The sequence below is a fragment of the Megalobrama amblycephala genome, linkage group LG17, assembly GCF_018812025.1.
Source record: "Megalobrama amblycephala isolate DHTTF-2021 linkage group LG17, ASM1881202v1, whole genome shotgun sequence".
Lineage (NCBI taxonomy): Eukaryota > Metazoa > Chordata > Actinopteri > Cypriniformes > Xenocyprididae > Megalobrama > Megalobrama amblycephala.
In genome coordinates this window covers 38,955,433-38,977,683 of record NC_063060.1, presented here as the reverse complement: position 1 = coordinate 38,977,683, position 22,251 = coordinate 38,955,433, and the positions used below count along the sequence as shown (strand labels likewise).

General features: G+C 36.5%; 7 gene segments (V, D, J or C); all 7 read right to left on the bottom strand.

Moving 5' to 3' along the window:
* Positions 1-2,384: 2,384 nt before the first annotated feature.
* Positions 2,385-3,399, bottom strand: LOC125250246. The segment is given in 2 exon segments: positions 2,385-2,779; positions 3,079-3,399. Coding segments are annotated over 2 exon segments (444 nt in total).
* A 1,377-nt stretch (positions 3,400-4,776) lies between these two features.
* On the bottom strand, positions 4,777-5,415 carry LOC125250255. The segment is given in 2 exon segments: positions 4,777-5,161; positions 5,354-5,415. Coding segments are annotated over 2 exon segments (360 nt in total).
* A 515-nt stretch (positions 5,416-5,930) lies between these two features.
* Positions 5,931-6,924, bottom strand: LOC125250241. The segment is given in 2 exon segments: positions 5,931-6,746; positions 6,818-6,924. Coding segments are annotated over 2 exon segments (489 nt in total).
* A 5,637-nt stretch (positions 6,925-12,561) lies between these two features.
* On the bottom strand, positions 12,562-14,328 carry LOC125251903. The segment is given in 3 exon segments: positions 12,562-12,573; positions 13,673-14,043; positions 14,183-14,328. Coding segments are annotated over 3 exon segments (423 nt in total).
* A 325-nt stretch (positions 14,329-14,653) lies between these two features.
* On the bottom strand, positions 14,654-15,370 carry LOC125250249. The segment is given in 2 exon segments: positions 14,654-15,146; positions 15,230-15,370. Coding segments are annotated over 2 exon segments (408 nt in total).
* A 563-nt stretch (positions 15,371-15,933) lies between these two features.
* Positions 15,934-16,539, bottom strand: LOC125250261. The segment is given in 2 exon segments: positions 15,934-16,308; positions 16,412-16,539. Coding segments are annotated over 2 exon segments (351 nt in total).
* A 326-nt stretch (positions 16,540-16,865) lies between these two features.
* LOC125250250 lies at positions 16,866-17,512 on the bottom strand. The segment is given in 2 exon segments: positions 16,866-17,289; positions 17,423-17,512. Coding segments are annotated over 2 exon segments (405 nt in total).
* Positions 17,513-22,251: the final 4,739 nt, after the last annotated feature.

The following is a 22,251-nucleotide window of genomic DNA, read 5'->3' as shown; positions in this document are numbered from 1 at the left end:
GATACCAATCGTCCAACCTCGAGGGTTCGGGACACGGTGGAGGATTCCACACGAGCCCGACCCTGTTGGCGGCCTGGGAAAGCATAGCCATCATTTCCGGGTCTGAATCGGGCACAGTTGTCACTCCCGAAGGAGGCAGCTGCGCCGAATCGTCATCCCCAGAAGCGTCAGGCTCACCCTCCGATGCAGCGATCGACATCCGGTCGTCTTGGGGAGCTCCGAAGGATACGGATGGTACACACCTCTGGGGCGGTCCACCGCGCTCCCCGGCAGCTCTACTGGATGCGGAGTGCAGGAGGGGTGAGGGTTCCTAGGGGGTTGGTTCCCCGAAGGAAACACGCTCACCGTGATCCTCAGGTCACCAGTGCCGCCACCCGACGCAACCCTCTGGGGAGGATTGGAACGAGGCAGCGGCACCGGGACTCCGCCCCTTTGCAGGAACTGGAGTCTAGACCGCAACTCCGCGACGGTCATCTTCCCACAATGGGTACATGACTCGTCCACAAACGCCGCCTCAGCGTGCCTTAACACTCTGAGGTCTGAGGGTATCGCCGGCGATACCACCGTGGTTTTTTTCTTATCAGTGTGAAAGAGACTCAAAATACTCCGTCAATGTTGCACATACAATTAAGAGTTTTACACCATTTTAATCTGTGGAATATCTTCTTTCATTTGTGTACACTCAAAAACAAAATGTTGTGCTTTTTGTAAAATAAAGAAAACTAACATGATGCGTGATCTCTCGTCTCCCTCTGAACGAAGTCCAATCTGATAGTTCTTAGAAAATGAACTGTAACTTAGTGAATACTAATGACAAAAAAATTACACTTATGTCTAAAAAAACGTTAAGATGTCAGGTTTTAAAACATATAAGTCAAATCGAAAACAAACCTTCTGTGTTTATGTAATCTGTATGAAAAGAGAGCCATGTCAGAAGTCCGTGATTCAGCTCATTATCCACTAATGCGGCCACGCCCACGGAGCCAGCGCTATTCAGACGCAAATTCAGTCAATACATGCATTCATCATCTCAATCGTGTATTTATTGTCTTCAAAAGTGTTTTGAATAGCCATATTTAGCGATCTCTTGCCTCTGTTAGTTCCTTGATTGTCACATGATTTGCCTCTTCTTTTACTGAGGCATTTGTGGACAAAAGGGGCAGAGCGCCCTCCGGCTCAAGTATGAATTAAAAACACAGCATCCAGCGCTCATAATGATGACAATAAATATAGAATAATAAATATTACTCCTCTGTATAGAAAATTGATATAAACATATGAGAATCAATCAATATTTCTCAAAATGTGTATGCTTTTAAGCATATTAAGAAATTATGGTCAATATAAGATTTTAAGAGTCAAAATGTGGAGCTTGAGTCTTAGATCTTTTTAATGATGTATAGTTTGTCAACTGCACATCAACATTTAGGCTCTATAATATAACAAATATAGTAGCCTATATGAAATGCCCTAGAGGTAGGAATGTTCAGACGCTTTGCATCACAGAAATACATTATATTTTAAAGTATATTAAAATAGAAAACCATTATTTGGTTAGAGACTTGAGACTTCTTTTAAAAACATTATAATGGCAATGTGTTCAATCTTTTGACTGGTAGTGTAATTTAACATAGGCCTATACAAAATTTTCTTCACATCATGTGCAATAATACGTGCATGCATGAGATCACAAAAATCATGTTTTTTTTTTTGTCCTGAGTGGACTTTAATCCTGTTATCAGCATGATCACAGAGGGTTTTTTCACAGCCTACCTGACTGAAAGGCCTCATTAATATGCAAGTCATTTCAGGTCATTATTATTCAATTCTTTTGTCTTCTCAGGTGAGAATCACCCATTATACATGAGGATTCACGCCTCCATGCATACTGTGTTTCTTGACCAAAAGTGTCTTAGAAAATTTAAATCTCTCTATTGTTTTATATGAAGGAGTAGGAAGGATAATTTTTTACTTCATTCTGAAGCAAAAACTCTAGTCTACAACCTCCAATACCCAGAATCCTTGTGAACACAGTTTTAATATTTTTTTTGGCCTTATTTCAGTGACTTAAGTTTTTTGTTTTTTCAATAACCACGCATAAACGTTATTCCTTCAAAAACACAAGCATGTACATACATGTTCCTCACATATTATTGTAGCCTAGTTTGTGCTGAATACAGTGTAATGACACTTTTGTCATTAATATGTTTATGAACAACTGAAAAAAGCACAAATGTCAGGGCATGTCAAAACTTCTCCAGGGCCCCAAAAATCCTCAGACCCCTGAGGGTTAAGCCCAAGCACGCGATACAGCGTTGGTGACCATCCCGAGGCGCCAGGCAACGACCGCATCCAGCAGCACACAAGTAGTGGTGTGTGTGCAGACTCTCTGGTCTCATGGTTTCTAACATCTAAGCCGTTTAGCTTTGAGCAGGTTTTTGTATGGTGTACATGGTGTTTCCTGCCACTGTGGGCTGCAGTGCACAGTAATACAAGGCAGAATCCTTCACATCTGCAGGGAAGATTTCCAGATTCACCGTCTTGCTTTCTTTATTGACTGAGGCTGTGAGCCGAGGATGAGGAGGTGTAGCGGTCTGCTTTTGTCCCGACTCCATGATTAGAATCAGGAATTCCGGCACAGAGTTGGGGTATTGTCGATACCACTGGAGATTATTCATTGACAAAGTGTACTGGTATTTACAAGAAATAGTCACTTTTTCATTGACCTTTGCATGGACAGCAGGAGATGTTGGAGTAATGCTGTCTTGTGTACTGGTGCCTGAGAAGAATGTTGAATAAGTCATTTCAAACAAGTCACATCAACTTTATTTGTATAGCTCTTTATACAACACAGATTGTTTCAAAGCAGCTTCACAAAAAATAAATAGGAGAATAACAGTGTTATTGAATCAATTATGAATTTAATTTCAGCTGTAAAGCATTATTCAGCTCAGTTTAGTTCAATGTTGATTCAATTCAGTTCATTAACTGTTACAAAGTAACTAAAGTTAGCATTGAATATGCACTGCTAATGTGGAAAAACGGTAAATGCATATAGGTAAAGAACAGAAATCTTACCAATGAAGGCCATTAAAACTAGTAACAAACAGAAAGACATTGTTTCGAATGATGGTCTCCTCACTGAGCTTTGCAGAACTGCCATAACAGCCTCCTTCAGACAACTGAAGCTCCCAGCCAGTGCTTTCAACACCCAATCACAGTGCAGTGAAGTCTCTGGCAGGTGTCACCAGATGCTATAGACTCTACATAGGGCTGTTACAAACTCATAAGTTGATGTTCTTATGATCTCCAAGGGTCTAAAGTAATGTAGCCGACATACACTGATCAGCCATAACATTATGACCACTGATACTGAAGTGAATATGATTATCTCTTCATCTCGGCACCTGTTAGTGGGTGGGATATATTAGGCAGCAAATGAACATTTTGTCCTCAAAGTTGATGTGTTAGAAGCAGGAAAAATGGGCAAGCGTAAGGATTTGAGTGAGTTTGACAAGGGCCAAATTGTGACGGCTAGACGAATGGGTCAGAGCATCTCCAAAACTGCAGCTCTTGTGGGGTGTTCCCGGTCTGCAGTGGTCAGTATCAAAAGTGGACCAAGGAAGGAACAGTGGTGAACCGGCAGGGTCATTGGCGGCCGAGGCTCATCGATACACGTGAGGATCGAAGGCTGGCCCGTATGGTCCGATCCAACAGATGAGCTGCTGTAGCTCAAATTGCTCAAGAAGTTAATGCTGATTCTGATAGAAAGGTGTCAGAATACACAGTGCATCACAGTTTGTTGTGTATGGAGCTGCATAGCCGCAGACCAGTCAGGGTGCCCATGCTAACCCCTGTCCACCACAGAAAGAGACAACAGTGAGTATCAGAACTGGACCACGGAGCAATGGAAGAAGGTGGCCTGGTCTGATCATTCATGTTTTCTTTTAAATCATGCGGATAGCCGGGTGCATGTGCGTCACATACATGGGGAACACATGGCACCAGGATGCACTATGGGAAGAAGCCAAGCCAACAGAGGCAGTGTGATGCTTTGGGCAATGTTCTGCTGGGAAACTTTGGGTCCTGCCAACCATGTGGATGTTACTTTGACACGTACCACCTACCTAAGCATTGTTACAGAGCATGTACACCCTTTCATGGAAACGGTATTCCCTGGTGGCTGTGGCCTCTTTCAGCAGGGTAATGCGTCTTGCCACAAAGCAAAAATGGTTCAGGAATGGTTTGAGGAGCACAACAAGGAGTTTGAGGTGTTGACTTGGCCTCCAAATTCCCCAGATCTCAAGCCAATCAAGCATCTTTGGGATGTGCTGAACAAACAAGTACGATCCATGGAGGCTCCACCTCGCAACTTACAGGACTTAAAGGATCTGCTGCTAACATCTTGCTACCAGATACCACAGCACACCTCTATTTTTCTTGGTACCAGATACCACAGCAAACCTTTATTTTTAAGTTAGTAAGTCATTTATTTATTTATAAAGCACATAAAAAAAAGCTGTTGGCCAAAGTGCTGTACAAAGTTTAAACAAATACCACAAATACCCCACAAAACACATTGACAGACAGTATACTGAAATTGTTACCACTGCACCTACTTATGCCCATATGCAATAAATAAATTAGTTTTAAGACACATTATTTAAGACTATAATCTTCCTTCATAGTTTCCTCCGAGCACACAGTTTTTTTTTTCTTCCAGCAGGTGTTACAATATTGTGTTGTGGTTTACACAAGATAAAGCTGTGGTTTATTTGAATCGTTATTTAAAAGGCAAAATCTACATGTGAGTTTTTGTAAAGCCTCTCAGACATTTTGTATCACTGGGTGTCAACTCTTAGAGCACAATAATAGAGAGCTGAATCTGACAGAGTCACACTGTTAATAGTGAGTTCAGTGGATGATTGGGATGTAGTCGACTGAAACCGTTGAGGGTCTGGTATATCCTCAGAACTGCTCCGTGATTGAGCACCTTTAAACAGTAAATATTCAGGTTCACTATTAGGATACTGTCTGTACCAGTAAAGCAAAATATAACTGCTGCTTGAATCATACGAGCAGCTCAGAGTTACACGCTCTTCTTCATTTCTGTAAATATTAGTTTCTTTGTCTTTTGGTTTAATGCTGTCAGACAGAAACCCTGCAAGAGAAATGGACAAATTTCACAACAGGTCTACTTATCCAAAGATGCACAAGATTATAAATGAAAATTACAATGCCAAAAATAGTTCCTTCAGCAAACTATGATGTCATTATTGTAATATAGAATTACATTTAAAAATATAGTCAAAACATTTTATATTTGAGTCTGTTTATATTAAACGTTTTATACCTGGCACAGATAGAAGAATCAGCAGAAAGCATCTCTCCATGTTGAGAAGATTTACTGGCTTTATAAACTGAAGTAAACAGAAAATGTATGATTGTAGAAGCCTATTGTGAAGCTTTCATGTGGGTGTGGTTTATTTAGACCACCTTCTCTGTCTTTCCTTAATGAAACCTGAGATGATTGTGCCTTCAGTCAATGAATATCTCAAAAAAATAAATAAATAAATAATATGCATCTTGTTGAATAAATAGAGGCTAAACATAATATATAGGCTATTTACTGTTAGAGTCAGAGAGTTAAAATATTCAATATTTGATAGTGGGGTTTGTGCCTGTATCATTATTGCAGTCTAATGCCACATCTTGTTATGGTATGTTGACTGATATCTTTATAAATTATTGATCAAGTGCATTTTGTGAGGAAAACCTAATGAACAACCTAACAAAATGATTTTTAGTAAATTTCACAATCCTTGGGAAACACGTCTGATATTTATTTCATCCAAGGAATTATATTTTGCATTGAGGATATGAAGCATGTTTAGACCATTAGGATTATTAGCAATGTGGCATTATTTATTTTCATGACACTTAAGTAAGATATATTCAAAAGGCAAAAGGACCGTCTTCTGTTGTTTCTTTCACATGTGAATTCATTACAGATACAGTTGGTTGTCCTCTCTGAAATGTTTAATGTACACACACAGCACCCCCCAGTGGTCATGTGACAAACATTTATTACATTTATTCACAACGTCCACAAGTCTAACAAGAATAAATAATTTGTGAATCTGAAAAAGATGATGGATGATAAATGCTGACCTTATTTATTTATATTTCTTCAAACATGATGACACACAAAGATTATAGTTTGTTATTCCATCAATGTTCATTGAAAAACTCTCATACAATAATAAGAATATAACAATGCTTGAACTTACAGAAATACTAACCAGCCAGAAAATGTATATATTTATATGAATTTGAATGCAACATCAGAATCAAACTGTTACCTGTATGGAGTTGTTTTTGACAACATCTCACTGTAAGACTAACATCAGTCAGGTTTTTGTACAGTGATCTTGTGTTTCCTGTGACTGTGGGCCTCAGAGCACAGTAATACAGAGCAGAGTCTGATACAGCAGAGGAGATGATCAGATCCACACGTTTGTCTTCTTTTCTGTGACTGATGGATATTCCAGGAACTGGAGGATCAGCGGGAATAACTGTTCCATAGGTTTCCAGTATGAGGAACTGTGGTGGTGAACCTGCATATTGTCGATACCAGTGAAGACTATCAACAGAACCGCTGTAGTTACAAGAGAGTTTCACACTCTCGGTCTCAGTGGCAGATGCTGCATCACTGTATGGAGTGATGACCTCTTTAGCTCTGTTACCTACAACAAAAACCTATTTCAGCATGTTTAAAATGAAAAATGATGATGTAACGGTACATGTGAGATTTTACCTTCCATTAAAGTCAGCAATATCAGGACACAAGTGAACATGATGGTAGCTGCTGCTTGAGTGATGCTGTATTTGATGCTGATCACTGAATGTGTTTCTGTGTTAAACTCCGCCTTCTGACATAACCCTCTTATACACACAGAAATTAACATATATTATGAAGGATAAATACCTAAATTATCTTGCACTTGTTTTTGTTTTGTTTTTTCTAGTTGATATAATTTCTCAAATGTTTAATGTATATTTAAACTGGGATATGATGTGTTTTATGCTCTTTGCTCCAGTTTTTGCTCAGTATTATTCAGTTTCCTGTCACTGTGGGCACCAGGGCACATTCCCAAAACTGACACCTGCAGGAAGATGGAATTCAAGTTGAAATCAACATTTCACATGCCACAACAGGACAGACAGCAAACAAGAAACATGATAAAATGCAGACACACTTGGGATAGAATACACTCACATGTTAGAGAACAAAGTAAAACCAAAACCAAAAGGATCAATTAATGTTTTAGTTCACTTGATCTGCAGGACAAAGTGTTTCTGAAGTAAACCTTCATTCATTGTCTAGCAGAGGATTTCTCCAGCTCCTCTTAAAGCTACAGTCTTCATATTCAAATAATCTGCTGCATGAGTGATATTATTATTATTATTATTATTATTATTAAGTTTATCCTTATTCAAAATTAGTTTGGACTGTTGATTTGACGTTTGCAAAAGTGACACTAGAAACATGTATAAATTGCTTATACATTTGATTTGACAAATGAAGTCAAATTAAGGAATAGTTTATGATTTATGAATCACCTGCAAGAACACTAAATACCTTTTTTATTGCCTAACTGTAACTAAATTTCCTCTAACCACACACAGGTGTTTTTCACAATTATATTGTGTGAATTATAGATTGTGGGTTTGATGTGGCTTGAGATCAAAGTGAAAAATAATTTTCAGTTTTTGTACAGCTTCACATAGACTTTGTATCACTGGGCTCCAACTCTTAGAGCACAATAATAGAGAGCTGAATCTGACAGAGTCACACTGTTAATAATGAGTTCAGTGGATGTTTGGGATGTAGTCGACTGAAACCGTTGAGGGTCTGGTATATTCTCACTATCGCTCCATGATCGAGCTCCTTTCCGCAGTAAATATTGAGGTTCTCTTTTTGGATACTGTCTGTACCAGAAAAGCATAACATTATTGCTGCTTGTATCATATGTACAGCTCAGTGTCACAGACTCTCCTTCTGTCCTGATTATTTTATCTGTGTCTTTTGGTTTAATGCTGTCAGCAAATACACCTGCAAGAGAATTAATTATATTTCATAAAAGTTTAATTTAACCCCTGTCCACAGTATGAATGAACAACATTTAAAATTAAAAAAAATATGTCAGCATTATCTACTAAATAAGTATGTGCATAAATAACACTATGAATCCTCAATATCCCTTGTGAAAAAAAAGTGCACTTTAGTATACTTTTATAAAGTGTACTTATTGCAAAAATAATATACTTTAAAAGAACACACTTAAGTGTGAATTAAATGTAATGTTTTCATCGCTTAAGTGCATTATATCTGTACTTAATTTCAAATATATCACATATTAAGTTCATATTAAATGCAATAAGTTGAACTTAAGAATGATTTTTTTGAACAACTTAAGTGGTACTTTAATACAACTTTATGACAACCTTCGTAATTGCTTCTAGTACCTTTAAAATATAGTTGAAGTGCACTGCCCAATGCACTAACAAGCAATTAATGTGAACTAAAATATATTTTAATATCAGATATCAATACACTTAAGTGTGAATTAAATGTAATGTTTCATCCGCTTAAGTGCAATCTATTTGTAATCAATTTCAAATATATCACAGATTAAGTTAATATTAAATGCAATAAGTTGAACTTTTGAGTGATTTTTTTGAACAACTTAAGTGGTACTATAATACAACTTTATGACAACCTTCGTAATTGCTTCTAGTACCTTTAAAATATAGTTGAAGTGCACTGCCCAATGTACTAACAAGCAATTAATGTGAACTAAAATATATTTTAATATCAGTTATCAATACACTTAAGTGTGAATTAAATGTAATGTTTTCAGCCGCTTAAGTGCATTCTATTTGTAATTAATTTAAAATATATCACAGATTAAGTTCATATTAAATGCAATAAGTTGAACTTCTGAGTGATTTTTTTAAAGCACTTAAGTAGGACTTTAATACAATTTTTTATGTACTTTAAAATATGGTAAAAGTATACTTCCGAATGTACTGACAAGCAATTAATGCGAACTTAAATATACTTTAATGTAATTTACATGTACACTATTATATAATTTAATACATTTGTAATTACATTATTTGTACATATAATAATGAAGTTACAATTTAGTATATTTCAAAATATTACAATCAACACAAATGCAAATTGAAACCCTCTACATTTACTGACAAAATAATCTCTAAAACAAATGCACAAAAACCTTTTTGTTGATGCACAAGAAAAACCCAAGAAACACTATACACAATCACAAACAATTACAACACTTTAACTCTCATTTAGAAAGAGTCTGGAGGACAGTGAGGCTTATATGCATATAATTTTCTCCATCACATACTGCATTTTTACATTTTCAGATAAAATCATTCTGTATAAGATGATAAATAAGATAACACCCATGAATTAATACAAACAAAATGTAAAGAAAAGAAAAGATTCAAAACTTTGGGTAACACTGTACAATAATTTTCTATTAGTTAACTACTTTAGTTAACATGAACTATGAATGAAAATACTTTAAGCATTTATAAATCCTAGTTAATATTACGTATGCATTATTAAAATCAAAAGTTGCATATGTTAATAGATAATGCACTGTAAACTAACATGAACAATAACTATACATTTTATTAACGAGAAAAAATATTTTTTATTGCCTAATGTTAACAAATATTGATAAATACTGTAAAAAAAAGTCAATGCACAAAGTTAGATAATGTTGTCTAATATATAAATTGATGTTAACAAGCGAGACCTTTTGTAAAGTGTTACATTTTGTAAACCTTGTTACTTATAAGCTCTGCAACCCTTACTAGCACAAACATTAAACAGGACAAAAAGGTTTCTTCTAAAATCTTACTCCAGCATTACAGTGAATGTAATTTTGAAAAGAAAAAACAAATCAAACAAAAAAACAATGAATTCCAAAGGCACAAAAACAAGAAAACCAAAATTGTCTGTCACCACCTTTTTTTAAGTTGTATGAAAAAGTGCTGTTTATGTTAATGTCCCAGAAGCTCTTCATCGGCAGAAAACCTTAAATGTCCATGAAGCTGCGAACCACCTCTACACAGTATGCATAAATGAACATGTTCCAAAGAGGCAAGAAAGTAAAAAAAAATAAATACCTGGAGGAAAAAAAAAAAAAAAAAAGAAGTAAGAGTCAGTCCATTATTATAATTGGTTCAATCGAATGAAATCAATAGATATAGATATATATATACAGAACTCCAAAGTTTATATCCACCTTTGTAGGTTTGAAAATAATAAAAACCCATTTGGTATTCCCTAAAGGCAAAGAGTTGCTGATAGTGATTGAAGCCTGTGGCCAAGATGTTTACTGTGTACTGATAATATCCTCCACTTTAATACCAGTTACAGTGTGAAATAAATATGAATGAACATCTGAAGGTGTGTTACAACATACAGTACAACTGACCCATAAGTTGTCACATTTAATCGCTCAATCAGTGTTTCAATGCGTGGAAAGACGTCAATGAAACAGCTTGTAAACAATGTCACGTAACATCACATTTACTTCAGAAAAATCATATTCAGCATAAACTCATTAGTCAACTATAGAGAGGAGCATTCTGCTAATTATATGCACCACGTTACATATTCATTATAATTTTATTTTAAATATTTTTTTTATAATTAATTTATGTATTTAATGTTTGAATACATAATTTATGACAGCTACAATTTAAATGTTTATATTTCAAAAAACAGTTTAGAGTAGAAATATGATTATGTAATTCTAAAGTTTACATAATCATAACTTTATTATAAAACAAACAAATCATACAAATTAGCATTGTATTTGTTTCTTTATTTAGTACTTCCCTGATGAAGCAGTTTATTCTGCAAGGTGTAAGTAAACTTTTGACCGCAACTGCATCACCCAAGATGAATTACCTCAGTCATCAGGACAACACTGTTGTAGAATCCTGGGAGAAGCTCCTTCACATTTCCCACAAACACCAGGATTCCAGTGACCACACCATCTTCACTGACACTGGCCTTTCAAAATTGAGAATATTTTTATAAACATTTTTATTCCTACTTTACAAGGAATTAAACATAACTTTATCAATTACACAAATATAGATAAATAACCCAAGGCCCAAGCAAATTGAGGGGTTTTGCTTTGAAAATAATTATATAATAATATCATTATATGTAAATATAAATATATAATGATTAGATGGGGATTTGTAAGTGCACAGGTGAGAATTTATTACATGCAAACAGAAAAGATTCAAAGCATTTAAAAGCTATAAGGACAGTTGATGGCAGTGTTTTAGCTTGTAGTGTGTGATCAGGGTGGCTGAATTAATGGAAAAACATTGAACATCACCTCATCAATACAGGTCTTTGATTCCACACAGCTTGCACTGTATCTCCAATAACAAACCTGTACTGATCCTACAAAATGAATATATAAAACAACAGATAAGCACAAAAATATTACATATTACAAACACAAACAGTAATTGAACAACTAACTTTTCAAATGCAAAAAGAAAAATAGATTATAAGCATTACTGGTGGTTATAATAGCGATTAAATGTATATAATTGTCTTTAAATGTTGCAAGATCAGATCTTTGAATTTAGTTCTGCAAATTTAACTTAAAGTCATTTAAAATGATTTCAAAAGTCAGAGTTCAATTAAAATATATTTTCAGCAGCCAAATTCTTTGAACACGCCCACACACGCGACCACGTTCATATTGTATAAGAAATTATTATAATGCAATCATAAATAAATTACAGGAAACATGATTAATTCACCTCCATATTGCGATTAAACTAAATAAGTTACACTCATAAGAACTGCTATGTTCCGGTGAAAAAATTAAAATGAAGAGAGCATATATCAATATCAAGATACTTACTTGCTTCTTTATTTGTAATACATAACGTCTCATCTGTAGTCATCCAAACGTGCGCTCCTTTGTTTTCTTCTTTGATCAGCAAAGTTGCCTCGGGTACATCGCGATCACAGAAAGATGGCTGAAAGTGCATTTTTCAAACTCTGGTGAAGTAATGCGCCGTCATGACGTAGTATTGTGGCGCATGCGCATGATTAAATTTGTTCAAGTTGAAGTTTTTCTAATTCATTGTTGTAGTTAGACTGTAAGTTTACAGAACTTGACTCATTCACCTAACTGAAATTCAATTATTTTATAGTTTAGTCTGATTAAAATTAAATGTATTTTAACTGAATATGAATTCAAATTATTTTTTAGATCTGTTAAACTTTTGCTTGCAATTAAATAGGTTTAATCAACTTAGAACAACAATGATATTATAAGTATTATACAGATATGTAAAGTACAGCACTGTTGCATTAAGTATCACAAATACAGCACTCCGTAAAAAAAAAAAAAAAAAAAAAAAAAAAAAAAAACATTTTATGTCAAATATTATGTAGAAAACTGACACTAGTCGAGTTTAGAGCAGGAGCTGGTGATAAAAATTTCAACAATAAGTTGTACAGGATTATACACTGTATAAGCAAGTGTTTTGAAATTCAGAAAAATAAATTTCAAGTGTATTAATGCACACAGTATTTATTAAAGACTAAGCACATTTAAAATACATTAACAAATGTCATCTTGGACAACACACTTAAGTTGAAATTAAAATAAATTATTTTTCATGTGCTTTAATATATAAGTCAATACATCAGAATAAGTTTACTTATTTAAAACACTATAAAGTCATAATTAGGTAAAAATTAAGTGCATTTTTAAAAAGTGCTCTTAAGCATGTTTAGAAATATTGTCATGAAAGTGTACTTTCTTCAAGTACAACTTAATAAGTCATTATTACAAAGTGCATTTTTAAAAAAGTGTTAATAAATATTGTCATTTAAGTGTACTTTCTTTAAGTACAACTTAATAAGTCATTATTACAAAGTGCATTTTTAAAAACTGCACTTAAGCGTGTTAATAAATATTGCTATTAAAGTGTACTTTTTTAAGTACAACTTAATAAGTCATTATTACAAAGTGCATTTTTAAAAAGTGCATTCAAGTGTGTTAATAAACATTGTCATTAAAGTTTACTTTCTGTAAGTACAATTAATAAGTCATTATTACAAAGTGTATTTTTAAAAAGTGCACTCAAGCGTGTTAGTAAATATTGTCATTTAAGTGTACTTTCTTTAAGTAAAACTTAATTTGACATTATTACAAAGTGCATTTTTAAAAAGTGCACTTAAGCATGATAATAAATATTGTCTTTAAAGTGTACTTTATTTAAGTACAACTTAATTAGACATTATTACAAAGTGCATTTTTAAAAAGTGCACTTAAGCGTGTTAATAAATATTTTCATTAAAGTGTACTTTCTTTAAGTACAACTTAATTTGACATTATTACAAAGTGCATTTTTAAAAAGTGCACTTAAGCATGATAATAAATATTGTCATTAAAGTATATTCTATTTAAGTACACTTAAGTGGCCTTTAATTTTAATTATATTGTATTATCTGCAAGTGCACTTTTTAAAAAGTATACTAAGTACACACAAAGTACACTTTCAATACAATTAAGTGCACTTCTTTTTCACAAGGGAAGGCATTCAGCTGCGTCAGGTTTTTGTACAGTGTTCTTGTGTTTCCTGTGACTGTGGGCACCAGAGCACAGTAATACAGAGCAGAGTCTGACACTGCAGCAGAGGAGATGATCAGATCCACAGAGTTTTCTTTGACTTTAGTGACTTTGGCAGTGAATCTGGAATCTACATAAGACTCCTGAGATTTAGCACCATCTGAGATGAGCACAAGGAATTCAGGAGCTGATCCGGGATACTGACGGTACCATTGAAGATTATTTGCAGATGAATAACTGCAGGATAATTTAACAGTTGAACCCTCGACAGCAAACTCCTCTGTTTTGGTTGGTTTAATTTCATTTCCATATGTTGCATCTGGAAAAGTATCAAATCTTTTATTAACTTGAATTTATTTTAGATGTATCAGCATAAAATGCAATATATAATATACTTTTTACTTGACACGTATTCTGGCTGCTCAGTTACTGGAGATACAAAACACTTCAGTACTTACATGCAAAGGCAGAAAGCAGAATGACAGATTGGAGCATCATTGTGTTTGTTCCTTATGGTCTGTCTGAAGTTTAAGAATATCTCACCAGATATCAATGTTTTAAACCCTCCCTCTTCCAGAGAGCAGATCAGTTTCATGTTCATACTCCACAGTGTCATCTCTATTGCTATAGTTCATAGCTCCCTCTTGTGGTTACTTACTATCTCTGTCATATGATATGAAATATGATCTGGATTAATTGCTCATAGTTTGGTTGTTATAGTGTTTCAGAAACATAAACCAGATTATCATCAGATATTCTCTGTTTAGATGCATGAATTTAGGGATGCAGTTCATGTTTCAGTGCTACTAAAACAGGAATTCATCTGGTTCTGTACAGTTCACACAGCTTAGATAAAGAAAGCAAGTTGAACTATATATAAATTAACATTTAGTCAGTGATTTACATCCTAGAAAACAGTGTGAATAAATATCATTATTAGTGTCCAGAAAGAAAGGCATACTTTATCATACAACTGCTGCAACTATAGTTTTCACCTTCATATATTTATCATTTATGAATTCATAATCTAACTTTAATTCAAATAGATTTTTATGGAAGGAAATTAGTTGAACACCTTCAGCTGTATCAGGTTTTTGTACAGTGTTCTTGTGTTTCCTGTGACTGTGGGCCTCAGAGCACAGTAATACAGAGCAGAGTCTGACACATCCAGATCCTGGATTGTCAGTGAAAATGATTTTGTAGTTGTGTCGAGATCGCTGCTAAATCTATCTTCGAACTGCTTATCATTCGTACCAAATCTGCCCAGCATGTATTCTGGAAATCCATTCACTTTTTGCTGGTACCAGAAAAGATTTGGTGAAACATTAGTGGATTCATATTGACAGTTGATTGTTACAGCTGCACCTTCAACAGCAGTTTGAACTCTCTGATTTTGTTCAACTCTGTCCAGAGAATCACATCCTGTAATGTATAACATCACTGATGAGGATCATATTCATATTAGAAGAATATTACAGCATAAATACTTACAGAATCTGACTTACCCCAGAAATATGTGATCAAGAAGACTGCAATTCTTTGCCAGTTTGCCATCACAGAAATTGTTAAATAATACTTTAGATAAAATGAACTTGTTGAAATCTACAGCAGACTCTTGTTTCAGCCTCTCTTTGATAAAGTTGTACTAACCCTGTCACATATCAGAGACCTGCAGGAGGAGTCTGACTAAACCACAGTTCCTCAATACTGAACGTCTCCTCCTCCTCAAGGATTCTGGATGTACTTTAACAAAATTGCAGTGCTCTGATGTTTTATCATATTTTGGTTCAAACACTGACTGTTTATTTCAATTCGATGAACTAAACTAATTCTAGACAGAGCGCTTGACATTGTTATTGTACTTGAGTATATTATTAGAAGAAACTTCTAATACTCCTAACACAGTTAATGTTATTCTCAACTATTACATATACGTTACATATAATCATGCTGCCAGCATCTTACATGTTTTTAAAATGTAATTTTTGTTTTTAATTTTAAAATGTTTTATTGTTTGATATACAGTATGTCCACATCTATTAGGATTGCATGCTTTGCATATTAATAGCAATCCACAAAATGTTATTTTGATCCCTTTCCATCTTTCTTTCATTTGCCTTTATAACTTGAATTAAATGTTATTTGTAACCACACACAGGTGTTACCACTGGTGTAATTATATTATGTGAATTATAGATTGTGGGTTTGATGTGGCTTGAGATCAAAGTGGAAAATGAATGTAAGTTTTTGTACAGCTTCGCATAGACTTTGTATCACTGGGCTCCAGCTCTTAGAGCACAATAATAGAGAGCTGAATCTGACAGAGTCACACCATTAATCTTGAGTTCAGTGGATGATTGAGATGTAGTCGTCTGAAAGCGAGGATCAGAGGGGCTTCCACCTCCACTACTTGATCGTTGCTTATATATTAAATACTGAGGCTCTCCATTAAGATACTGTCTGTACCAGTAAAGATAAACGGAACTGCTGTCTGTTTCATATGAGCAGCTGAGGGTCACAGTCTCGTCTTCCTTCTTTATAACAGTTTCTTTATTTGGCCCAATCTTGTCTGCAGTCATCACACCTAAAACAAAGAAATAAGAAAATTACTGAGTCAAGTTGCACACAACCATTTCTTACACTGTTTTTCTGCATCACTAGAATGAATAAAGTGAATCATTTTGTACCTGAAGTCAGAATTAAAATCAGAAACAGGTGTTTTTCCATGTTTCTACAGATCTGTTCATGTTCTCTGTGCTCCGATGCTAATGCTTTAGTTCAGAGCTCACAGAAGAGGTGTGTCTTCAGTGTCTTCATCTTTAGTTCAGATGCAGGTGATTGGTTGGAAGTGACAGTTTTGAACACAAGAACAAGAGCCTTGAAAGAAATAAATCAGAGAGTGTGTGATGGGGACCTATATGTGCTGGTTAAAAACCAAATACACAAACACATTTTGGATCATATTGAACTGCTCTCTAAAAAGTTGAAGAAATAAAAATAAGTAAATGAAAATATTGTAGAGATGCTCTGCTTGAGTAGAACTTTGCAGTTTCACATCTTGCAGGTTCATCTTGAAATTGAAATGACGTGATTCTTTATGGTTCCCCACAAAGAGCACTTTATTGTTTATTCTCACTTCTTCTCATTGATATGTGAAATGTCATTTTATATGTTTCCACTTGGTTTATAGTGTTGCTTTGGCAAAGTTTTTATTTATTTTGCATGTTTTTGTGTGTGAGTGTTGAGTGTGTTTGAGTCACAGTGGGCTTCAGAGCACAGTAATACACAGCAGAGTCAGACACACACAGGTTCTTGATTGTCAAAGGAACTGAAGTTTTGCTGAGATTTGCTTGAAATCTTCTCTCCTCGAATTCATCCTCATTTTCTCCAGAGTTAGAGTATCTGTTCAACATGTACTTGGGGATCCCATTAACTTTCTGCTGGTACCAGAAGAGAGTCGGGTTTGTGTAAGACGTCTGATATGTACAGTTGATTGTTACATCATCACCTTCAAAAGCAGACTGAATCTTTGTGTGCTGATCAACTTTGTCTTGAGATTTACATCCTGAAATAGAATTGAAACAATATGAATAAAAAATTCACCCACTGGCCTCAAGGAATATACACATAGACACGTAAGGAAAATTCATTTTAAATAGCCTTTTTGAAAATAATCATTATTTGATAGCGCTACTCACCCCAGATATATAAAAATATGATCACAATGACACTGTTCCAGAGTGCCATTATATACAATTGAAATCCCCAAGGATATATGCAGAGATGTTGTGATCTCCTTCCTCTTTCTGTATCTGTTAAAGCAGCAGTAAATTCAAGTCAGTAAATTAAAGTAAATTTGGTCTGACTGCTGGGAGGAGCCTGTACTACAGTAAGTGCCAATGAAGACTGTAGTTTATGTAATATATAGTGCTGTATCACTTCATTTTGCTTTTATGTATAATAATGAATCTTAAGATGTATGTATACATGTATTTGACTAGCTTATATAACTTTTTATTCACAATATCTTATTACACTTTAGAATGCTTGATTCTGATTGGTCAATCATGGCATTCAGCAGCAGTCTGATATTTCCTTATATTTGCCATCATCCATAGAAACATTATATATCAGTCCTCTTATCTGAGAAACTCAAACCGGATCTACTTTCATGTCTCTTGTATCACAACCCTTGCTCTCTCGTTCCAAACAAACACAACTTGCATCTCAGACCCTGTTTCCTCCTGGTATTGTAAATCATCTTGCAAATGACCTCAGATGACTTCAGCATTAATATTACTATTATACTTTTGCAGTGTTTGTCTTGTTGCTAGGCCAGTTTTTTTGTATGCTGTTGTGGACTTTAAGGTAACATAGCTACAGGTCAGATTAAAAACTAAATTCGCAAACTTGAACTGTAAAATCCATTTCATATCCACACAACCTCAAAAAAAATAAGCATACTTCAAGTTCATTTTATTAAGTAAACAAAACAGTATATTTAACAGTTAAATTGAATACCAAGAACTGCAACCGTAATAATTCCTCAGACAAATTAACAGATTATAAGAGTCTAGTAAGTATTCAAGTGCACAAATGTTCACAGACTTTACATACAGTGTGATCTTAAATGAATATTTCCCACCAACATCACAGATTATGCCACACTGTGGCCAAATTACATCGTTTTGTTAGATTAAAAAGTGTTTAAAGCCAAAGTCATAGCAGCTCCTGTTTGAATTTTTAAGGTTTTTACCTTTTAAACGTTTGAACTGTACTAAAATATGTAAATATTTATTTATTTAAATATAGAAAAGAGTATATAATGGTATAATGGTCAAGAATAACCAAGAATAGAGATATTATGTAAACTAAATATAAACTAAAAGTTTTTTCAAAGTAACATCTTTAGTCATAATGATAATGATTGAAATGAAGTAATTAAAGAAGTAAAAATTAAGGTGTGTATTTGTGCACTAAAGGAACCACAACGTGATTTCTGAATATATTAATATTTCTAAAGTTTTTATAACAGGCATAATTCAGCCTCACACAGGTGTTAGCACATATTTTATTACATTTGGGGCAGGATAGATTGTGGTTTTGATTGTGGTTTTCACTAGATCGGTTTAAAGTGAAAAGAGCTTCAGGTTTTTGTACGACGTGTTTCATGTTTTGTATCACTGGGCTACAACTCTTAGAGCACAATAATAGAGAGCTGAATCTGACAGACGTACATCAGTAATAGTGAGTTCAGTGGATGATTCTGATGTAGTCGACTGAAACCGACGATCAGAAGTGTGTTCACCACTCGCTGACCGTGCATTTTTGTATAATAAATATTGTGGTTCTTTGTTGGGATATTGTCTATACCAGTAAAGCCAAACATATTGACCATTTGTACTATATGAGCAGCTCAGCTTGACAGTTTCTGTTTCTTTAGTGTTTTTTATCTCTTTATCTGGCCCAATGTTGTCTCCAGTCACCAAACCTGTGAACAATAAAAAGTGATATTTGATTGACAAAAATAAATAAATAAATAAATAAATATATAATATATATATATATATATATATATATATATATATATATATATATATAGTAATCTTTTAAATACACATTTGTTTTCACGCCGTAAATAACGTACCTGTTCCCACAATGAGAATCAGTATGAAGCATGTATCCATGTTGAATCAGATCAGATCAGTTCTCTGTAGAGCTGTAAGTCACTGCAGATCAGTTACAAACACACACAGTAACTTCCTTCTCGCTGAACTTCCTGCTGCTGTTCACTTTCATCCATATGCTATATTGTATATCATTTAATTGTGTTTGATAACAATAGGTTAGTGTCATAACCCCAGTTCTCTGAAACATTGAGTGGAGAGATCCACCTATGGGAAGGGCATCCGTACCTGACTTCTGCAGAAGCATCCAATTGCACCAAGTCTGGCTAGACAGACAGAAGCGCGTAGCCAATGCAAGGTAAGGCCCCACCCCCTTACCTGAGAGCATATAAGGCCCATACGCACAGCTATTCTCCAATAAGCATATTCGCTTCTAGTGTGGCAAGCGGGGCAAAGCTGGTGGATCTCTCCACTCGATGTTTCAGAGAACTGGGGTTACGACAGTAACCTATTGTTCTCTTTCATCGTCTCGTGTTCGAGATCCACCTATGGGAGAGACATGGACAGCTCCCCGACTGCCTAATACACTCACAGTGAAGTTCTGTAAGCCAGAGAAGGATGGTCAACCCAAGGGGTGGTGCCAGCTGGCAGCAGAGCAGATGTCCTGCAGTGACACACCTCTAAACAAAGCCCAAGAGGCGGCTAAGCCCCTCGTGGAATGAGCTCTGAAAGAATTTAGTGCACAAGGAATGAACAGAGAGTGCATGTAGATCACTGACACGTTTAGCTGAAGCCAAGGCCAAGAGCAAAGCCGTCTTGAAGGACATTAATTTCAGGGAAATACTTCCCAGGGAGTCAAAAGGGTATTGAGACAGAGCCTCCAGCACCATGGAGAGGTTCCATTTAGGAACAGTTCTCCTGATTGGCAAGGAACGATGGGCATCTTTCATAAATCTGCGGATTAGAGGATGCTGCCCGACTGTTGAGCCCTCAAAGCCCACATGACAGGCAGATATAGCCAGGTAGACCATAATAGTGGAAAAAAACCTGCTTTTATCCATAAGGTCTTGTAAGAAACACAAACTATCAGAAACTGAGCACTGATATGATGTGAGACCACGCCCATCACACCACCCTTCAAACACTTGCCACATACAACCATTTAAGGATCGTGTAGAAACGGCCCTGGCATTCTGTATAGTAGCAATCACATGCGGGGGAAGCCCTAGCGCATTTTAAGTTTCTCCTCTCACGGGGCAGGCACAGACAGCCACCCTGTCCGGATGTGGGTGATAAATCTCCCCTTTCACTTGAGATAATAGTTCTGTGCGAAGGGGGAGGCACCACGGCTGGGCATATAACAAAGGAATTATCTCTGCCAGACACGGTGCTTTGGGCCACCTGGGTGCTATCAGAATGAGAGACAGGCCCTTCTCTCTCACCCTGGCTAGCATGGGAATTATCAGGCACAGGGGAGGAAAAGCATACAGCAGCACTTTGGGCCATGGGTGGACCAGTGCATCTACCCCGAGGGGCGCGTCCACGTCCATTAGTGAGAAGAACATAGGACAATGGCTGTTTTCGTGTGAGGCAAATAGATCTACGATTGCCTGTCCGAATCTCATCCATATCAAGCCCACTATCTGAGGATGGAGGCGCCAATCTCAGTAGAGTGTGTAACGACAGGAAAACCGCCTGCTCCACACTAAAAGCTTGTGAGCTACAGCGTGAAGTTTCGATGAGCGCACACCACCCTGTTCTAAGCTCTAAATAATTTATGTGTGCTGAACGAAGTCTCCTTGGCCACAAACCGTTCACCATTCTGCCCTCCTGGGTAGCTCCCCAACCTGTTAAGGATGCATCTGTCATCACGACTTTCCGCAACATGACTGTCCCCAAAGGGGTTCCCTGTGCGTAAAAGTCCGCACTCCTCCAGTGGTGCAGAGATGTTTGTTTAACACTCAGAGGTCCAGAATGGGACAGAGGGAACCATCCTTCTTTGGGACCAGGAAATAACGAGAATAAAATCCCAGATTTATCAGGTTGTGGGGCACCACCTGAATCGCTCCCTTGTCTAGAAGAGAAGAGATTTCCTCTTTCAGAATGTGAGCGGCACTCTCCTCCATGTGTGAAGAGAGAACGCCGTTTCATTGTAGCCCTGCGTTATTGTACGTGTCAAAGGCTGTGGCAAAGGATGTTTTCCCCCACCGTATTGCAGGCGGGGGATTACCGTGTTGCACTGGACCCTGAAAATTATGACCCACTGTAGACGGGTTAGGTGGCCGTGGAGGGGGAACCTGGCGCGGTGCTGATTTCCGGGGAAGGCACAACTTAAAAGCCTCATCTTCTTTCTTTTTGTCGTCACAGCGCTGCTGCATAAGGGCAACGGCAGGGCGAAGAGTGCTTGACCGGCCTCCACTGGTGCTCCCGCAACACGTCGCTTCTCACTATCAGGGAGCCCTGATAGATTGAGCCACAGCACGCACTCACTGACGACAGAAAGGGCCATTGAACACCTGCTGGCTTGGACAGCCTGGCGGGCATTGCAGAGAATGAGATCGTTGATGGTGACGATCTCCTTCCAGAGCGAGGGCGGGGCAGACCCTTTCTCCAACTGCTGACCCATGTCCTCGAGAGGCTCTGCCTGATAAGCCAAGAGGAGCGAGGAAACGTTCAAGGCTCTAACTGCTAAAGCTGAGGCCTTGAAGGAAGCCTGATGGATGGACGCAGAGAAGCGGTCCATTTTGCTAGAAAGAACAGACTTGGGAGGGCGAGCAGCCCACCTTGAGAAGGATTGAGGTGTCTGGGGGGTCACCCATGCCGAGGGCCGTCATGTCTTTCACCTCGAGACCCGCGAGACCATGTTTGAAGTCGAGTGGTTCCCCCCAGCTGTTCTTCAT